This window comes from Schistocerca nitens, chromosome 8 (genome assembly GCF_023898315.1).
Source record: "Schistocerca nitens isolate TAMUIC-IGC-003100 chromosome 8, iqSchNite1.1, whole genome shotgun sequence".
Classification (NCBI taxonomy): Eukaryota; Metazoa; Arthropoda; class Insecta; order Orthoptera; family Acrididae; genus Schistocerca; species Schistocerca nitens.
The window spans coordinates 211,736,876-211,757,684 of record NC_064621.1 but is presented as its reverse complement, the minus strand read 5'-3'; the positions used below and the strand labels follow the sequence as shown (position 1 = coordinate 211,757,684).

Below are 20,809 nucleotides of genomic sequence, written 5' to 3'. Positions count from 1 at the left end.
AATATTGGGGGGGGGGGGGGTTTCGATGATGATTTGGACAACCGTTTTGTGGTCTTCCATGGGCCCCATAGCTACTGCCAAGGAATATGTGACAATTTTGGCTGATCAAGTCCATCCCATGGTACAAAGTTAGGCAATGGTATACTGTGTTCCAACAGGACAGGACCGCTGTCTACACAGCTAGTATCGTCAAAGACTGGTTTTGTGAGCACGAGAGTGAACTGTCGCATCTCCCCTGCTCACCACTGTAGGACGTGTATATTTCTATTCTCTATTGCCAAACCACAATTTGTGAAAGATATTTATATTTTATTAATAGGACTAAGTAGCAATAATTAATATTTCTCATTTTGGAAATAATTGTGGTACCAGGGAATGTCTGCACCAAAGTATTGTTGGCGGGAGAGACCGCACATTGATATAATTTTAAAAAGGGCGGGAGAGACCGCCTATGGATACATTTAAGAAAAGAGCGGGAAGGATCGCGCATTGATGCATTTTGTAATGGTAGCAGGGATTGTCTGTACCAGAAAGCATTGTTGGCGGGAGAGACCGTACTTTAGCGTTCGTAGGAAGTCAGTAGTAAGCGAGATGTGAAGCGAGTCGGTAGCAGGTGTGAAGCGAGAGGTTGAGAGGAGCGGTGTGCCTGCCAGCCACCAGCTATGATTTACAAGAGATTATAAACGGATGTACAGAGACATAAGCTAACTATTATCTTAAGAGGAACTAATATTATTGAATTATTATTATTATTATTATAATTTTTTTTTGAGAAACTCAAGACTACTGAAGGTATGTTTGCGCAATGCTAGTTGTTAGATTATTGTAAAAATCAAGTACCATTTGAACGTTTGTAAAATCATTTCATCACCAACAGTAAATATTTGAAGAATAGTTTTCAGAATATAATTCATTTTTGCCAGCAATATTGCATTACTGATCATAATCTCTCCCAAAAACCTTCAACGTAAAACTTTGCAAAATTTTATTGTTGTCAAGAAAAAGTTTAACTAAGAATTACGTAACTTCACTCAAATTAATTAAAGAATAACGTCAGCTATGCTATTAAAGAATAACGTCAGCTTTGGTAATAAATACAGCCACTTATAATGACAGCCCACCAGCAGCTAATAGAGTATAGTAAAACAGAGTAAGTACGAGGGCAGTTCAATAAGTAATGCAACACATTTTTTTTCTGAAACAGGGGTTGTTTTATTCCCCAATCTTTTAGCTACACAACACTATTTTTCAACGTAATCTCCATTCAATGCTACGGCCTTACGCCACCTTGAAATGAGGGCCTGTATGCCTGCACGGTACCATTCCACTGGTCGATGTCGGAGCCAACGTCGTACTGCATCAATAACTTCTTCATCATCCGCGTAGTGCGTCCCACGGATTGCGTCCTTCATTGGGCCAAACATATGGAAATCCGACGGTGCGAGATCGGGGCTGTAGGGTGCATGAGGAAGAACAGTCCACTGAAGTTTTGTGAGCTCCTCTCGGGTGCGAAGACTTGTGTCAGGTCTTGCGTTGTCATGAAGAAGGAGAAGTTCGTTCTGATTTTTGTGCCTACGAACACGCTGAAGTTGTTTCTTCAATTTCTGAAGAGTAGCACAATACACTTCAGAGTTGATCGTTTGACCATGGGGAAGGACATCGAACAGAATAACCCCTTCAGCGTCCCAGAAGACTGTAACCATGACTTTACCGGCTGAGGGTATGGCTTTAAACTTTTTCTTGGTAGGGGAGTGGGTGTGGCGCCACTCCATTGATTGCCGTTTTGTTTCAGGTTCGAAGTGATGAACCCATGTTTCATCGCCTGTAACAATCTTTGACAAGAAATTGTCACCCTCAGCCACATGACGAGCAAGCAATTCCGCACAGATGGTTCTCCTTTGCTCTTTATGGTGTTCGGTTAGACAACGAGGGACCCAGCGGGAACAAACCTTTGAATATCCCAACTGGTGAACAATTGTGACAGCACTACCAACAAAGATGTCAAGTTGAGCACTGAGTTGTTTGATGGTGATCCGTCGATCATCTCGAACGAGTGTGTTCGCACGCTCCGCCATTGCAGGTGTCACAGCTGCGCACGGCCGGCCCGCACGCGGGAGATCAGACAGTCTTGCTTGACCTTGCGGTGATGATGACACACGCTTTGCCCAACGACTCACCGTGCTTTTGTCCACTGCCAGATCACCGTAGACATTCTGCAAGCGCCTATGAATATCTGAGATGCCCTGGTTTTCCGCCAAAAGAAACTCGATCACTGCCCGTTGTTTGCAACGCACATCCGTTACAGACGCCATTTTAACAGCTCTGTACAGCGCTGCCACCTGTCGGAAGTCAATGAAACTATACGAGACGAAGCGGGAATGTTTGAAAATATTCCACAAGAAATTTACGGTTTTTTCAACCAAAATTGGCCGAGAAAAAAAATGTGTTGCATTACTTATTGAACTGCCCTCATATATTCACGTCGCAGTTCGATGTAGCAGTCAGATGGCGATCCACTAACAGTAAAAAAGGTAAGGAACACTTTTGGGTGATTGCAGATAACGACTGAGGGCCACGACGACGACACATTCTATGTTTCGTCGAAATAATAAGCAAATCACTTTTAATAAGCAGCATTTAAATTTGTATACGAAGATTGCACTTATTATTATTGAGAAACAGAATTAATTTCAAAGGGAAGATTTCATTTGTTATTATTAAGCAAGAGATAGAAATCCTAAGGGAAGGTTTCATAAGGTTGCGTAACAAAACAGATATAGAAGAGACAGGAAAGTTTCACCACAATCGCCAGATCTCAATATTACTGATCCTTTGTTGTCTACTTTGGAGAGAAGGGTATGTGATCGCTATCCTCCTCTATCATCATTATCGAAACATGCCACTATTTTTCAGTAAGAATGGTATAGAATTCTCGTGAAAGCCATGCAGGACCGGAGCTGTGTTCATCCATTCTGAGATGACTGTAAGCTGGTCTGAATGTCAACGGTTTTCCTAAGCGGTATCTAGCATAACAATATGTTGTGTATTTGGTGTTCCCGTATTTTTGTCCACTCTCTATATCTACGTTTGACTCAAGGTAATGCGGAATAATGCTTTATCTGGTTCCGTGCTGTGTGTTGTGAGCGGTTCTCTGGGTAGTTTTGCGTAGCAAAGTCAAAGACTCGAATATGAGATCCAATATACACATACCAAAAAAGTTTTGCATCACCTCGGTTTCGAGAGTTCTGGCAACTGTACAGAAAATTAAAGTACAGATCAAAATAAACATCATTTCCGCCCTTTTTATTGCTCATGAAAACCACACATTGCATGTTGTACCACCATACAGCGAGACCTTCAGAAGTGGGGTCAAGATTGCTGTACAACCACGTACCTCTAATACCCAGTGCCACGTCCTCTTGCATAGATCCATGCCTGTATTCGTCGTGGCATACTATTCACAAGTTCATCAAGGCACTGTTGGTCCAGATTGTCCCTACTCAACGGCGATTCAGCAGAGATCCCTCAGAGTGGTTGGTGGGTCACGTCGTCCATAAACAGCCCTTTTCAATGTATCCCAGGCGTGTTCGATAGGCTTCATGTCTGGAGAACATGCTGGCCACTCTGGTCGAGTGATGTCGCTATCTTGAAGGAACTCATTCACAAGATGTGCACGATGGTGGCGTCCATGAAGACGAATGCCTCGCCGCTGTGCTGCCGATATGGTTGCACTATCGGTCAGAGGATAGCATTCAAGTATCGTACAGCCGTTACGGCGCCTTCCATGACCACCACCGGAGTACGTCGGCCCCACACAATGCAACCCTAAAACAACAGGGAACCTCCACCTTGCTGCACTCGCTGGACAGTGTGTCTAAGGCGTTCAGCCTGACCAGGTTGCCTCCGAACACGTCTCCGACGAATGTCTGGTTGAAGGCATATGCGACACTCATCAGTGAAGAGAACGTGATGGCAATCCTAAGGGGTCCATTCGGCATGTTGTTGGGCCAATCTGTACCGCGCTGCTTGGTGTCGTGGTTGCAAAGACGGACCTCGCCATGGACGGCGAGGGTGAAGTTGCGCATCATGCAGCCTGTTGAGCACAGTTTGAGTCGTCACACGACGTCCTGTGGCTGCACGAAAAGCATTATTCAATATGGTGGCGTTGCTGTCAAGGTTCCTCCGAGCCATAATTCGTAGGTAGCGGTCATCCATTGCTGTAGTAACACTCGGGTGGCCAGAGCGAGGCATGTCTTCGACAGTTCCTGACTCTCTGTATCTCCTCCATGTCTGAACAACATCACTTTGGTTCACTCCGAGACGCCAGGGCACTTCCCTTGTTGAGAGCCCTTCCTGGCACAAAGTAACAATGCGGACGCGTTCGAACCGCGGTATTGACCGTCTATGCATGCTTGAGCTACAGACAACACGAATCGTGTACCTCCTTCCTGATGGAATGACGGGAACTGATCGGTTGTCGGACTCCCTCCGTCTAACAGGCGCTGCTCATGCATGGTTGTTTACATCTTTGGCAGGGTTTAGTGGCATTTCTGAACAAAGGGACTGTGTCTGTGATACAATATCCACAGTCAATGACTATCTTCACGAGTTCTGGGAACCAGGGTGATGCAGAACTTTTTTTAATATGTGTAGTATACGTTTTTAACCTGTCAGGAAGGTTCGGCTTAGGAAGTGGGAGTGTAGCCAAGCTGGCGGCGTGCAGACTCACCTTCCCTCTCGGGCACGTATCCGTCAGTCTCCTCGATCTGCAGCGGCTGGCCCACGTTGTACTGCAGCAGCTTCAGCTCGGGGTTGAGCATGATGGGGTCCGCGTCTGCCCAGCGTAGTCGCAGCTTCTGCATGTTGTACGAGACTGCAGCAACACAGGACGCGAGCTGTCACTGGCCGGCACACGGGAACACTCGTACTCAGTTAACAGCACACTGGCATTCAGCATTTAGTCTTTCAAGAATGACAACGTTTTCATTTACAACTGGTGTCGATCATAGATCATCGTAGCATGGAAGGGCAGTTCGTTGAAATCGGACATACTCGTATAAGAGAGCTGCACGAGCCCACAGTGTTGACGATGTGACTAAAATACACTCATGTTCAGAAAAACAGAACGCATTGAAAGACTAGAGATAGGAAGTTTGTACTCACAGGACATGTACATTAGTATGTTCTGAAGAAATGATTAGCATATGTCACCTCGGTTAAGCATGCGTCCTGTAGTAGGATGGGATCCACCATGGGCACTGATAACTTGTTTCATGCGTGATGGCATCGACGTGTATGAGGCGCGAATGGCATCCTGTGTTATAGTCATCCATGCTGCGTTCACCTGGTTCCATAGTTCATCTGTGGTGGTAGGCACTGGGTCATAGCACTGCACCCGTCGTTTCACGATATCCCACATATTTTCGATTGGCGACAAATCTGGTGGGCAAGGGCAAAAGGCTGACATCCTGTGACACCAAGAAGGCACGTGTTCATGCAGTAGCATATGGCCGTGCATTGTCGTGCCGAAAAATGGCGTCTGAGGTGTGTGCAGGAAAGGTACAGCTGTCTGTTCAAAAATGGCTCTGAGCACTATGGGACTTAACTTCCGAGGTCATCAGTGCCCTAGAACTTAGAACTACTTAAACCTAACTAACCTAAAGACATCACACACATCCATGCCCGAACTGTTTTGTGTCTGTACCTAATAGCACCCCACACCATAAGACTTTGAATTGGCGCTGTTTGTCTTGTGCAAATGCAGTCACTGTGATGCCGATCCCCCTGTCTGCGGCGAACGAAAATTAGGCCATCATTATCAAACAAACAGAACCTGGATTCGTCCGAAAACACTATCTGATGCCGTTCCTATCCCCTAGTGACGTCGTTCCGAAGACTATTGCAGTCTAGCATCTTTCTGCACATTAGTCAAAGGTAGGTGGAGAAGTGAACGACGCTCACGTAACCCTTGCCGTAATAATCGGTGATGGACTGTCACCCCTGATTTTGTACGGTGTGTTACACTGTTCCACGGTAGCGCCAAAGCCGAGGAGGACGCAATTCTGTCCTGCAATGCGATTCGGGTGAAGTTTCGATCTTCTCGATGGAGGGGGGGGGGGGGGGGGGCTGGGTGGTGCAGACTGACCGATCTCTTCGTGTTTTACGCCCTTCCGTGAACTATTCTGCAAACACCCGTTGCACTGCTGAAACACTTCATCCCACACGAGCAGCAATTTCCCAGAGTGGATCTCATATCAAAATTGCGTCCTCTTTCAAACTCACTGATTTGACGATAGGGTTCCCGCATACGTCTGCGAGGCATCCTGCACATCTGCTCAAGTCATACCGATCCATTACCTTCGGTTTATAGCCATAACGAGAGCCACAGGCACACTTCAGCCGTTCACTTATATAAGAAAATGAAATACTAACAGCCGTACTTATGATGTCATTTATTGTATGGCTACCAGTTTCGGTGCTTTAGTGCACAAGATTCAGGCCTCAGATGATGCAAAGGGGTTGACACCATCCGCATACAAGAGACATCAGTGAGCATTATCTATAACTGGTTTTCGCAGACTACCTGTAATCTAAATGTTCTCTCTCCAACCACCAATTATCGACTGACTCTCTAGTCTTTCAAGGTTTCCTGTTTTTCGTGAAAATGAGTGTATGTTTAGCTTTCTGAAAGTTTTATGTCCATGATGCTATTACACACTGATCAGCAAAAGCATTATAATGAGCTGCTTAGTAACATATTGATCTATTTTTGGGATGCAATACAGCAGTCGTTCTACATGACCGGAGTTCGACAAGTACTTGGTAGATTTACGGAACTATTTGGCATCAGATGTCTACGCAAAGGTCGCGCGATTCCTGTGGCCATGACATCCCATATTTGTTCCATAGGGTTCAAATCAGGCGAATTTGTTGGACAAGACGTCAGTGTGAGTTCACTATCATGCTCCGCAAACCGCTGTAGCACAAGTCTGGCCTTGTGACACAGACTGTTACCCTCCTGGAAGATGCCGTCGCCATCAGGGAAGACACCAAGTACTAATGGATACAGGTGACCTGCAATAACGTACATGTAGTCTTCAGCTGTCATGGTGCCGTCGATTACTAACGCTGGTTCCATGGACGCCCAGGTGAATGACCCACACAGCATTATATGGCCTCCACAAGCCTACGTCTACAGCATGGTGCATTTTCGAGTAACCGTTCGCCAGGATGATGGTGTATCCTAACACAACCATCGACCTGGTGTGACGACGAACGTGATTCATTAGACCAGGTGACGTACTTAGATCGGTACATGGTCCAATATTGATGGCTCCATGCCCAAAGCAATCGTATGTGGTGAGTCGTTGGGTCAACATGACAACATGTCTAGATCATCTGGTATGGATCTCATGTTTGCCAATGTGCGGTCAACTGTGCGCTCTCGAACACTTGTGATTGCACCAGCATTGTGCTCTACAGTCAGATCTGCCATAAATCCTCGCCTGTTCAGGTTTAGAGTGTGTATAAGACTTCGATCTCCACGTTCTTTGATGACCTTGTCATTTAATCGTCGTTTCAACGTCCTTCAACCACCTTCCATAGATTCTCACCTTCTATAGATCCTCGCGATTCCTCAGATCGACGAAATGGTACTGTTTTATTTCCACACCGTGTGTTCGCTTACTCACTCACTTCGCGCACCACGATGTTCATAATTCATTTCTAGTGGTCAAATAGACCATGTGGAGACAGTTGCAAACACTCTGGATCGACACAGACCTCCCTGTTGCCTCAGAAAACGTAACTTGCACTTCTGTTGCATTATTCTCAGGGTACATCCACTATCTGATCGAATTACCCAGATACTTATTAGTGGACATTAAGATGAGTTGTGTCCACCCTTCGTCTTTACGGCGGCTTCAGCCCTGCTGGGGACACTTACAGTGAGGTGTCTGAATGTCTGAGTAGGAATGGCAACCTATTGTTCCTCAAGAGCTGAGGCCTGAGAAGGTAGTGGATTGGACACTGGAGTCTGGAGCAAATTCGAAATTTTAACTTATCCCAAAGGTGTTCCACTGGATTCAGATCGGTAATCTGAGCAGGCCAATCCATTTCAAGAATATTGCTGTTCATAAATCATTGCCTTACGCAGGCTTCCTAAGCTGCACTGTCATGCTGATAAAAACATTGTCTCCGTATTGCTTGTATGCTATACACAGGAGACAATGCTGTGAAATGCGTCCATAGCCGTCCACATTTTGTGTTTTCTTAAGCGCAGTAATAGACCCACACCCGACCGCTACGATCGCAGGTTCTAATCCTGCCTCGGGCATAGATCTGTGTGATGTCCTTAGGTTAGTTAGGTTTAAGTAGTTCTATGTTCTAGGGGACTGATGACCTCAGATGTTAAGTCCCATAGTACTCAGAGCCATTTGCACCAGACACACATCCTAAACACGAAAAACACCTCCATATCGCAAAACAACCTCCTCTGCACTTCATTGTTGGCAGGTAATGTTTTCCAGGCATTCTCCAAACTCAAACACTTCCATTGGATTGCCATAGGGTGTAGCTTGATTCTCACTCCAAATCATGCACTGCCCAATGACATCGGTCTGAATGCCATCTCAAACATCACTTAGTGTTGACTACAGAAATGTATTGCTCGTGAGGAGCTGCTTGACCGGAGCATCCAGGTTCTTTAATTCTCCAAAGAACAGTCATTGTGCTACATGGACTTCTTGTACCACTTTGCAACTCACCACTGATTCCGTCCTCTGATTTCATGCAAATTTTTACAACCACCTCCCGCAATGCTCGACAGTATCTGTCCATCAGTATCTGAGGTGTGCCTGGTCTTGGTTTAGCTGTTTTTGTTCCTTCGCATTTCCACTTCACAATTACATCACCAACGTCCAACCTGGACGACTTCAAAAGGGTTGAAACGTGTCTATTGGATTTGTTACTCAGTTGGTACCCACTCTGCCTATGCTGGACGTAAGTCTTTAATGTGCAGGCAGTTTCTCCACCATGAGATCTAGAGTCCACCTTACGTAGTACACAGTACTGCCACCAGAGGGTGCTGTCATCCCTCCTGTGATGTAATCCAAGATTGTGGTCTAGAGGGTGAAAATGGCGCGAAAATGACTCAGCCGGCGCTGGGCTGCTGGAGAGAGTAAGGAAGGAGTATACGTTATTTATTTTGGAAAAAATTATTTAGGGATGGAGTATATTTATCACACTGACACAGAACACACGCTCTGACATCATTGACGATGCACCCCTCTGGTCTGGATGCACACGTTGATTCAGTTGGAAAGGTGTCAGAGTCGTTGTACCCTCTCCTGAGCCAAGCTGGTCCTCAACTGTTTTCACTGGTTCTTGATATCCTGTATGCTGCCACTGAGATAGTTTCTGCATGCAAGTTGGTCCCACACATGATCTGTTGGAGACAGACCTAGGGATCTAGCTGTCTGCAGGAGAACCTCACGCGGGCAGGTCATAGAGACACGTGCCATTTCCCAGTTAAAAATGGCACCACGATACAGTCACGTGAGTGGTAACACAGGAGGACTCAGGATATCGATGCTGAACCGCTGTGAGTTCCCTCAATTAGTAACAGCCATGACCTGAAGCCATACCTGATGGCCTCCTACACTTATGGCCTCCTACACTTAAAGCCAGGATTAACACCTCTATGCCGCTCCAAAACACCGGAGGGGTATGATCTCCCCAGGTCACCGCCATGCCGACATTGATCATCTGCGAAAGTGTAGAATCCTGATTTGTCGCTGAGCACAATGCGACAGCAGTCGCTCACCACTCCAGACGCAGCCATTTGTGTTGCGGTGTCAACGGCAGCCTACACATGCCACGGTAATTCCCTAGTCTGTCTGCTGCTAGTCTCCAACTGGTATGGATGCCACATAATGTTGCGGGGAGCCCATCAACTATTCCGGGAAGGTAGGCGCAGATGTAAAGAGGTTGCGATGTGCTTGGTGGACAATACGGCGATCATCTCTGGTGGTGGTCAGAAGTGATCCACCGAAATCTTGACGATGAGTATGCCTGCCCTCACGTTTCCCTGCAGCCGAACACCTTGCCACTGGCACTTCTGAACACTCCAGAAAACTGGATATTTTATGATTCGATCAGCCAGCCAAATGGAGACCACTACGAGTGGCCATCAAATGTCTTGCTGACAACTATGTCTCACATGAGGACGCGGTATCTCCATGTCCTTCACAGTCACGCTGTTCACGCCAGGTAACAATACTAAACACTAACAGACTCTGGTGGCCACTCTACCCATTGCAGAGAATTGCAACTCTAATCATTCACAAACCTGCCGATGGTGTGTACGTATACGAAGTTATACAGGGTGTTACAAAAAGGTACGGCCAAACTTTCAGGAAACATTCCTCACACACAAAGAAAGAAAATATGTTATGTGGACATGTGTCCGGAAACGCTTACTTTCCATGTTAGAGCTCATTTTATTACTTCTCTTCAAATCACATTAATCATGGAATGGAAACACACAGCAACAGAACGTACCAGCGTGACTTCAAACACTTTGTTACAGGAAATGTTCAAAATGTCCTCCGTTAGCGAGGATACATGCATCCACCCTCCGTCGCATGGAATCACTGATGCGCTGATGCAGCCCTGGAGAATGGCGTCTTGTATCACAGCCGTCCACAATACGAGCACGAAGAGTCTCTACATTTGGTACCGGGGTTGCGTAGACAAGAGCTTCCAAATGCCCCCATAAATGAAAGTCAAGAGGGTTGAGGTCAGGAGACGGTGGAGGCCATGGAATTGGTCCGCCTCTACCAATCCATCGGTCACCGAATCTGTTGTTGAGAAGCGTACGAACACTTCGACTGAAATGTGCAGCAGCTCCATCGTGCGTGAACCACATGTTGTGTCGTACTTGTAAAGGCACATGTTCTAGCAGCACAGGTAGAATATCCCGTATGAAATCGTGATAACGTGCTCCATTGAGCGTAGGTGGAAGAACATGGGGCCCCATCAAGACATCACCAACAGTGCCTGCCCAAACGTTCACAGAAAATCTGTGTTGATGACGTGATTGCACAATTGCGCGCGGATTCTCGCCAGCCCACACATGTTGATTGTGAAAATTTACAATTTGGAATGAAGCCTCATCCGTAAAGAGAACATTTGCACTGAAATGAGGATTGACACATTGTTGGATGAACCATTCGCCGAAGTGTACCCGTGGAGGCCAATCAGCTGCTGATAGTGCGTGCACACGCTGTACATGGTACGGAAACAACTGGTTCTCCCGTAGCACTCTCCATAGTGACGAAACTAAAATGAGCTCTAACATGGAAATTAAGCGTTTCCGGACACATGTCCACATAACATCTTTTCTTTATTTATGTGTGAGGAATGTTTCCTGAAACTTTGGCCGTACCTTTTCGTAACACCCTGTATTCACATCCGACAGTGTTTCCAGGATGCTTCACTTTCTTGGCACGAAGTGTACACCAAATGCCACCCTGAAATCACTGAACACTGCATTAAATTGGGCTTCATTGTTTGCTTTCCTCTGGACCTAATGGGCGTACAGAGTTTCACATTTTACTTAGGGTGAAAGTTTCATACTGGAATCGTCGGGTCTGACTGTTTAGCGGTAAAGTGCGCGCCTGGAAACAGAAAACGTCGCGGGATCTAATGTCTGTCGAACGATAAAATATTTCAGTCTGCGTTTAATGCGGTCTTCACTTCTCAACAATGTCAGTATTCGCCAGAAATGACATGTGTTTAACTGTAGGTCTCCTTCCCCAGTATGTTTACTGGGGCAGCTTATGGACGCGAAAGTCGCCAAAGTGATGTCTAATTGACATACTTGCGCCAGGCGTTTGGGCCACACGGAATTACTGTTGCACGAGGGTGGTTTGATAAGTCTGGTTTCGCAAACAAGTCACCTTACTTCTCTACAGAGCCTCCTTTGAGGGATATACACCTGGTCCAGCGAGTCTCTAACATTTTCATCGCGGCAGAAAAATGGGTTATGTCCAACTCTGCAAAATACTCGTTGACTGCAACTATAACTTCCAAATTTGATGAAAACTTCTCCCCCGCAAGTCAAAGTTTCACTTTAGGGAATAGGAAGAAGTCACTTGGAGCTAAGTCTGGTGAATAGCGTGGATGAGGAACTAGTTGAAAGCCCAATTCAAGCTCTTTCGCCAGTGGTATGGCTGATGTGTGAAATGGTGCGTCATCCTGGTGAAAGAGCACTTTTTTGCATTCCAGCCTTGATCCTTCTTCAGCCAATGTTTGAGTAATGAAGCATATGGTTCTATCATTTTTCCAAGTAATCTATGATGATTACATCTTGGCAATCCCAAAAAACAGTGGCCATCACCTTACCAGGTCACAAAATGGTCATTGACTTCTTCGGTGCACTAGCACCAATACTTGTCAATTGTTGTGACTGCAATTTTGAATCTGGTGTGTAATGATCAACATCCAGGTTTCATCAACAGTCACAAATCTGCACAAAAAGTCTTGTGGATTGCGATTAAACATCGCCGGAAATCGTGTTGAAACGTTGTGCCGGATACGTTTTTCGTCGACTTTGAGGAATCACAGCACCCGCTTCGCTTACAGCTTTTTCATAACCAACTCTCTGTGCAGGGTATTATGCATTCTCTCAGTTGAGATGCCTAAAGTCTCAGCAATCACACGAATTTTTATTCGGGTCTCTTGCATTACCATATCATGGATTTTGTCAATGGTTTCCTTTGTGGTGACTTCAATTGGACGGCCAGAGTGCGCTTATCTTAGATGCTTTCCCAATCACTTTTAAATTTATTAATCCAAAAGCAATGATGGTCTTCAATGATGGTGCAAAGCCGGCGTAAACTACATCCAATCCTGTTTTGATTTGTGTTGTACTTCAACCCTTCAAATAAAAATGTTTAATGACAGCACGAAACTCTGTTATCTCCATTTTCAGTCGCAGTCGACATACTGATCAATTCAGAGGGTTGTCAATAATGAACTATAGGCTACAGATTGTCGAAATTGATTATACGTTCCTTGGAATAAGCAAGCTTATCAATCATGAAGGGCAACAAAAATGTTCCATTCTCTCCTAGAAATTCACCACACTTATCAAACAACCCTCATCCTGGAATTAACAGGCCGAAGGTTTCAGACAGCCGATAGGGTATGTTCGAATCGCTCTGAGAGTACAATGTTGTCTGCCGAAGGCAAATACCTCAGCTGTAGTTGCCGACCGACATACGACATTAGTGCAGCAGAACGAACGGGGCTGTTCATCTCGGTATTCACGTAAATATTGGTAGAACACATGTGGAAGCGTGAATCGAGCAACTGTGAACGACTGCACAATTTTCGAAATGAAATGTCCAACCTATAATGCAAGTGTTATCGAATACTTACTTTATCGATCACTCATGAACAACATTGTTTCCATCAGTTCTGTACAAGAAACGTCAGCGGTTCTGCATATCCACAAACTATTCGGTGGACCGTATATTTGCTGGAGCACTCACAGTGTCTATTGCGTGACATTTGTCCTACCAGTGTACTGCAACTAAATCCATTGATTTGCGAGAATAACAGTGGTATTCACAAAGAAATATATACAATACAATTACATTTACTAGCTTTTTATGAATTCAGTTTCGAGAGAATGCACATCTATAATATTTTTTGGCAGTTCAAACAAAAACAGTACGACAGTGTGTCGAAACGTTTTGAAATGCAGATTGCTGTTTTGTTTTATCCTCGACATATCCTCCTATAACATACATCAATTTTATGGTAGAAATAAATACAGGGTGTGGCAGAACCGACTAAGCACATTTAAGGAGCAATAAAAAGTATATTGGATGTATAGAGAAAAAAGTTTCTATTTTCTAAATTAGTACAATATACCATTTTATATTCATTTAGTTTTGAAAATAATGTCCTCAAGATAGTGGCCGTTAGCATCAATACATTGTTGTAGACGATCCCTGAAGTTTCGAGCAGCTCTTGCACACATATCGCGGGGTATGGCATTCACTTCGTCAATAATCCGCTCTTTTAACTCTGGTAGGGTGTGAGGGCGGCTTTTGGAAACTTTTTCTTCAGATATCCCCAACGAAAGCAGTCACAAATGCTCAAATCTGGTGACCGCGCAGGCCACGCGACATCACCCCTCAAAGAGACGAGGCGTCCCAGAAACATTTCTCTCAAAACATCAAGTGAAATTCAAGATAGCTCCATTCTGTTGGAACTACAGACCATGTTCTTCAACAATCTCGTCCATTCTGGGTTTCAAAACATTTAGCAGCATTGAAACATAACGTGCGGTATTCACTGTCACGGTCACTCCTTCCTCCTCAAGAAAGTAAGGGCCTACAACGACAAATTGTGATATAGCACACCACACTGTCACTTTAGGAGAATGTTGCGGTCTTTCATGAGTAATTCGGGCATTATTTTCAGCCCAGTAGTGGAAGTTTTGCTTATTCACGCACCCACTAAGGTGAAACTGTGCCTCGTCACTACTGAAGAAAACTGCATTCGGAGGGATCTAGAGCAAGTATTTGCTCACACAGATTTTGACGGTTGTCGTAGTCTGCTGGGCATAATTCTTGAGCAATCATTATTTTGAAAGGATGGAACTTCAACTCGCATTGCAGAATCCTTCTGAAATCCCCAATGCTACACCAAGTTGAGCAGAACGTTGCGGCGAATGTTGAACTGCTGTTATCACCCGCTGCACATTTTCTGGCGTACTGATGGGTTTGCGTCGGCCATGTGTATCTATTCTTAGTGTGCTACCAGTTTCCCCCAATTGCCGAACCCATTGTGTTTGCTTTAGGAACGCCATTGTTGGATGGAAATTGAACTGTCGCCGAAAGGCTCGTTGTGTAGCGATCACAGATCTGCTGTTTTCATACACTACTGGCCATTACAATTGCTACACCACGATGATAAAGTGCTACAGACGCCAAATTTAACCGACAGGAAGAAGATGCTGTGACATGCAAATGATTACCTTTTCAGAGCATTCACACAAGGTTGGCGCCGTTGGCGACACCTACAACGTGCTGACATGAGGAACGTTTCCAATCGATTTCTCATACACAAACAGCGGTTGACCGGCGTTGCCTGGTGAAACGTTGTTGTGATGCCTCGTGTAAGGAGGAGAAATGCGTACCATCACGTTTCCGACTCTGATAAAGGTCGGATTGTAGCATATCGCGATTGCGGTTTATCGTATCGCGACATTGCAGCTCGCGTTGGTCGAGATCCAATGACTGTTAGCAGAATATGGAATCGGTGGGTTCAGGAGGGTAATACGGAACACCATGCTGGATCCCAACGGCCTCGTATCACTAGCAGTCGAGATGACAGGCATCTTATCCGAATGGCTGTAACGGATCGTGCAGCCACGTCTCGATTCCTGAGTCAACAGATGGGGACGTTTGCAAAACAACAACCATCGAACAGTTCGACGACGTTTGCAGCAGCATGGACTATCAGCTCGGAGACCACGGCTGCGGTTACCCCTGACGCTGCATCACAGACAGAGCGCCTGCGATGGTGTACTCAACGACGAACCTGGGTGCACGAATGGCAAAACGTCATTTTTTCGGAAGAACCCAGGTTCTGTTTACAGCATCATGATGGTCGCATCCGTGTTTGGTGACATCGCGGTGAACGCACATTGGAAGCGTGTATTCGTCATCGCCATACTGGCGTATCACCCGGCGTGATGGTATGGGGTGCCATTGGTTACACATCTCGGTCACCTCTTGTTCGCATTGACGGCACTTTGAACAGTGGACGTTACATTTCAAATGTGTTACGACCAGTGGCTCTACCCTTCATTCGATCCCTGCGAAACCCTACATTTCAGCAGGATAATTCACGACCGCATGTTGCAGGTCCTGTACGGGCCTTTCTGGATATAGAAAATGTTCGACTGCTGCCGCGGCCAGCACATTCTCCAGATCTCTCACCAATTGAACTGTCTGGTCAATGGTGGCCGAGCAACTGTCTCGTCACAATACGCCAGTCACTACTCTTGATGAACTGTGGTATCGTGTTGAGGCTGCATGGGCAGCTGTTCCTGTACACGCCATCCAAGCTCTGTTTGACTCAATGCCCAGTCGTATCAAGGCCGTTATTACGGCCAGAGGTAGTGGTTCTGGGTACTGATTTCTCAAGATCTATGCACTCAAATTGTGTGAAAATGTAATCACATGTAGTTCTAGTATAATATATTTGTCCAATGAATACCCGTTTACCATCTCCATTTCTTCTTGGTGTAGCAATTTCAATGGTCAGTAGTGTATTAAGCGCGAACGGCTAAACCACGATGTGCACGGGTCCAGACCACTGAAATGGGGTCAACGACTGAACTAAGGCAGACCACGTGTAACTGCCTACCACGACCACCCAGAGATAATCGACAGAAACTGCTTAGTCGGTTCTGCCGTACCCTGTACGAGGGTCGTTCAGTAAGTAATGCAGCACATTTATTTCTCTGCCAGTTTCGTTGAAAAAATGTGGAATCTGTTGTGGGACATCGTGGAATATTTCCGCTTCAGCCTCATAGCTTCATGCAGTTCCAATATGTGGTGACGCTATCTGTAGCCTTGAAAATGGCATCTGTAGTGGCAGAGAGCTGTCACTGAGCATCGCAGATGATCATAGGCGCTTGTAGAATGTATACGGAGGCCTGACAGTGAACAAAAACACGGTGAGTCGTTGGGCGAGGCGTCTGTCTTCATCGCAACCAGGTCGCGCAAACCGGTCCGATCTCCCGCGTGCCGGCCGACCTCACACAGCTGTGACTCCTGCGATGCTGGAACGTGCGGACACTCTCATTCGAGATGGTCGACGGATCGCACTCAAATTCCTCGCTGCACAACTCTACGTCTCTGTTGGTAGTACTGACACACTCGTCCCCTCAGGGTGTAACGATGAACTCGGAAGTGTATTGGACAACCCTCAGGAAATTGAAGTAATAACTCCAGATAGTTCTTCGAAACGAAAATACTAACGAACTCATCCTTCTCCATGACAACGCAAGGCATCACAAAAGTCTGCGCACCCGAGAGGAGCACACAAAGCTTCATTGGACTGATCTTCCACATCCACCTTATAGGCCGGATCTCGTACCTTCTGACTTCCATCTCTTTGGCCCCATGAAGGATGCACTTGACAGGAAGCAGTAAGTGGGTGATGAGAAGGTTATTGGTGCAGCAAGACGTTGGTTTCCACATCGACCAGTAGCGTGGTACCATGCTGGCATATAGCCCATCCAAGTAAGGTGGCATACTGCCGTTGAAGTATGTGTTGAAAAATAGGGTTTTGTACCTAAAAGCGTGGGGAGCAATATGGTGCAACGTACACTTGAATGAAACCAACCTGCTTACAGAAAAAAAGTGTTGCACTACTTATAGAACGCTCCTCGTAGTCAGTTACCTACCTGGAAATGACCAGAATGTTGTAATAAATATGTATAATGCTGAAACTTCCTGACAGATTAAAACTGTATGCCGGGCCGAGACTTGAAATCGGGACCTTTGCCTTTCGCGGGCAAGTGCTCTACCAACTGAGCTACCCAAGCACAACTCATGACCCGTCCTCACAGCTACAATTCTGTCAGTAACTCGTCTCCTACCTTCCAAACTGCACACAAGCTCTCCTGCCAACCTTGCAGAACTAGTACTCCTGGAAGAAAGGATATTGCGGAGACATGGCATATCCACAACCTGAGGCATGTTTCCAGAATGAGATTTTCACTCTGCAGCGGAGTGTGCGCTGATATGAAACTTCATATGGTTCGAATGGCTGTAAGCACTATGGAACTTAACGTCTGAGGTCACCAGTCCCCTAGACTTAGAACTACTTAAACCTAACTAACCTAAGGACATCACACACATCAATGCCCGAGGCAGGATTCGAACCTGCGACCTTAGCAGCAGCGCGGTTCCGGACTGAAGCGCCTAGAACCGCTCGGTCACAGCGGCCGGCTATGAAACCTCCTGGCAGATTAAAAATGTGGGGACGGGTCCTCAGTCGTGCTTGGGTAGCTCAGATGGTAGAGCACTTGCACGCGAAAGGCAAAGGTCCCGAGTTCGAGTCTCGGTCCGGCACACAGTTTTAATCTGCCAGGAAGTTTCATATCAGCGAACTCTCCGCTGCAGAGTGAAAATCTCATTCTGGAAACATCACCCAGGCTGCGGCTAAGCCATGTCTCCGCAATATCCTTTCTTCCAGGGGTGCTTGTTCTGCAAGGTTGGCAGGAGAGCTTGTGTGCAGTTTGGAAGGTAGGAGACGAGGTACTGGCAGAAGTGAAGCTGTGAGGACGGGTCATGAGTCGTGCTTGGGTAGCTCAGTTGGTATAGCACTTGCCCGCGTAAGGCAAAGGTCCCGAGTTCGAGTCTCGGTTCGCCATACAGTTTTAATCTGCCAGGAAGTTTCATATCAGCGCACACTCCACTGCAGAATGAAAAATCTCATTATGTATAATGCTGTTTAACTGACATTTTCGACATCATATGTGTTTAATAAGGGCTATGAAATACTTAATTTGATAGCAAACAAATTTGCTGCCACCTTTAAAAAACTTCATATTGAAAACAGAGATGATGATCAGGCGATTACATCAGGACGGTACTTTAACAGTTTTTGTCGTTTACTGTTCTCTGGCATGATATATTTACTAATTTTTATAGTTGTATTTGAATTTTTTCCACCTGGCACGATCATAGTTTCCGATTGGTTACTTAACCCTTTAAGAACGAGTATTGTCATATTGCCAGTGATTGCATGTTTTCGCAGCGAGATTCGTTACATCAGGTGCCAAACATACCTTTAGTCCGTAAAAACACTGCATAGTATGAGCTCTACTTTCAGCCACACTTTTATATGTGGGGAGACGCGCGGATAAGAAATTATCTCTTCACGTTCTGTTATTGTCACTGTCGGAGTGAAATCCAAAAGAAGGAAGAAAATATAGACAGGACAAAAAAACTAAAGGTCGGAATAATCGAAGATGGTTTAATCATTGCGTTGGTGAATATGATGATGCTAATGAGTTTGCGTTATTTACGGAACTCAGCGCGGGTGCATATGTTTGACCATACCCGTAAATGTACAGTTTTCAATCACTTAAAAACTACACCGGAAGTCGAAGCATGAGTTGCTCGATGCACTAAAAGGGACTGAGAGGGTTTTAGTTTCTCTGATGGAGATTTTTGAATGGAAGGAAGAACCACACCATCTGAATGGTATTTGCGGATGAAACGGCAAGGCGCGTAATTTCTGAACACAAATGAAAGAGGCAGTGATCTATGCAAAAACCTGGGATCCTTGTATTACGTCTTATTGATCACAAAACAGTTTTCATCTTAGAGTGGGTCTTCGTACCGAGAAGAATGCAGGAACTACGTGACTTGAATATCAGCATCTCAGTCTTGTAATGCTTTCAGCTATTTATGTCATTGTCAGAATTTATAACAGAATAAGACAGTAAGTTTGTCGTCTACCTGAACGGCAAGCTTTGTATTATTTTACTTAATGATTTCTTGCGAAGATCTGCCCTGGGATGGATTGTACTGTTTCTCGGATTATGCATTTGGGAGTTGTCATTACGCGAATGTTGCACTACAGATTCTTTACTGAAAAAAAGCACTTTCGAAAAAGCCATGTCAGCAGATTTATTCTATTTAATTTTCAGTGTAGCATATTTTGCTATCAGTAACTTGTCTGCTGGAAGAAACTGACTTTGTAAATAACAGTCGTTTTTGGTCAATTATGCGAGCCTTATTGAGTCTCTTCCCATGTTTGATAAATTATATACAAATGAAAGTCCTTTTAAGATCAAAAGATGGTTATTATTCAAGAAAAGACTCATTCTTCATGTGTTTAGTTTGTAGTAGAGTCCTATGGTTGCATAATGGAGCTACCAATGTTTGGTGATCTGTCCGCAGAAATAGATATATTGTGCAGAAAATGGAAGAGAAACTGAAGAAAGAAGAGGTGATGTTGAGGTTGTTAGGTATTTTATTGGCAGCCAAACGGATTGACGGGAGAGAAATCTGCATCCTGACAGGTAGCTGCTCAGCAAAGATAGGTGATAGCAAAAAAAAGTTGACCACAAAACTCGAAAGCAGATACAGAAACCGCAGTTTGTCCTTCGTTGCACTGAGCTTCTTGTGTGGGCAGTGAACATGTGTAATATTATTCAGATATCGATAGGACCTATTCTAAAATTTAGCTGTGAAAAGGTACGAGAAGTTGTTTTTCTATACTTTCAACTTGCTTTTCTTTATAATGAGCATATATTGCACAAACCTAATATCGGGACAAAATGTCGGAATTTATTATACGTTTCGTAAGTGACATTCGGGGGAACATTACAAAAATTTACGGCGCATTACCATAACGTGACATAACGTCACTTTCCAAGTAAAATCTTCTTTCATAAAATCCGATGAGTTGATGGGTCGTGTGATTGAAGCGATAAAACTTCTTGATGATACCAGTATCGGAAGAAGACTGTGTTATATGATACTGTACGAGTTACGTTCTGAAAGTAAGTTTCGTCATTGCTTTTCACACGAAAACTTTATTGCCAAGCAGCGCGGGGTAGCCGTGCGGTCTAGGGGGGGCCTTGTCACGGTTCGCGCGGCTCCCCCTGTCGGAGGTTCGAGTCCTCCCTTGGGCATGGGCGTGTGTGTTGTCCATAGCGTAAGTTAGATTAAGTAGTGTGTAAGCCTAGGGACCGATGACCTCA

At 45.2% G+C, this 20,809-nt stretch overlaps 1 protein-coding gene across 5 annotated transcripts in view; it reads right to left on the bottom strand.

Annotated features, from left to right (window-relative positions):
- Window positions 1–20,809, bottom strand: part of LOC126198710 (glycine receptor subunit alpha-3) — a 646,434-nt gene that overhangs the window by 143,081 nt on the left and 482,544 nt on the right. For 3 of the 5 annotated variants that reach the window (XM_049935220.1, XM_049935221.1, XM_049935219.1), the window contains exon 7: window positions 4,730–4,873. The exons of the other annotated variants lie outside the window; for them this stretch is intronic. In XM_049935220.1, coding sequence (XP_049791177.1) covers window positions 4,730–4,873 — 144 coding nt within the window. The remainder of the gene's footprint in view (window positions 1–4,729; window positions 4,874–20,809) is intronic. 5 annotated transcript variants of the gene reach the window in all.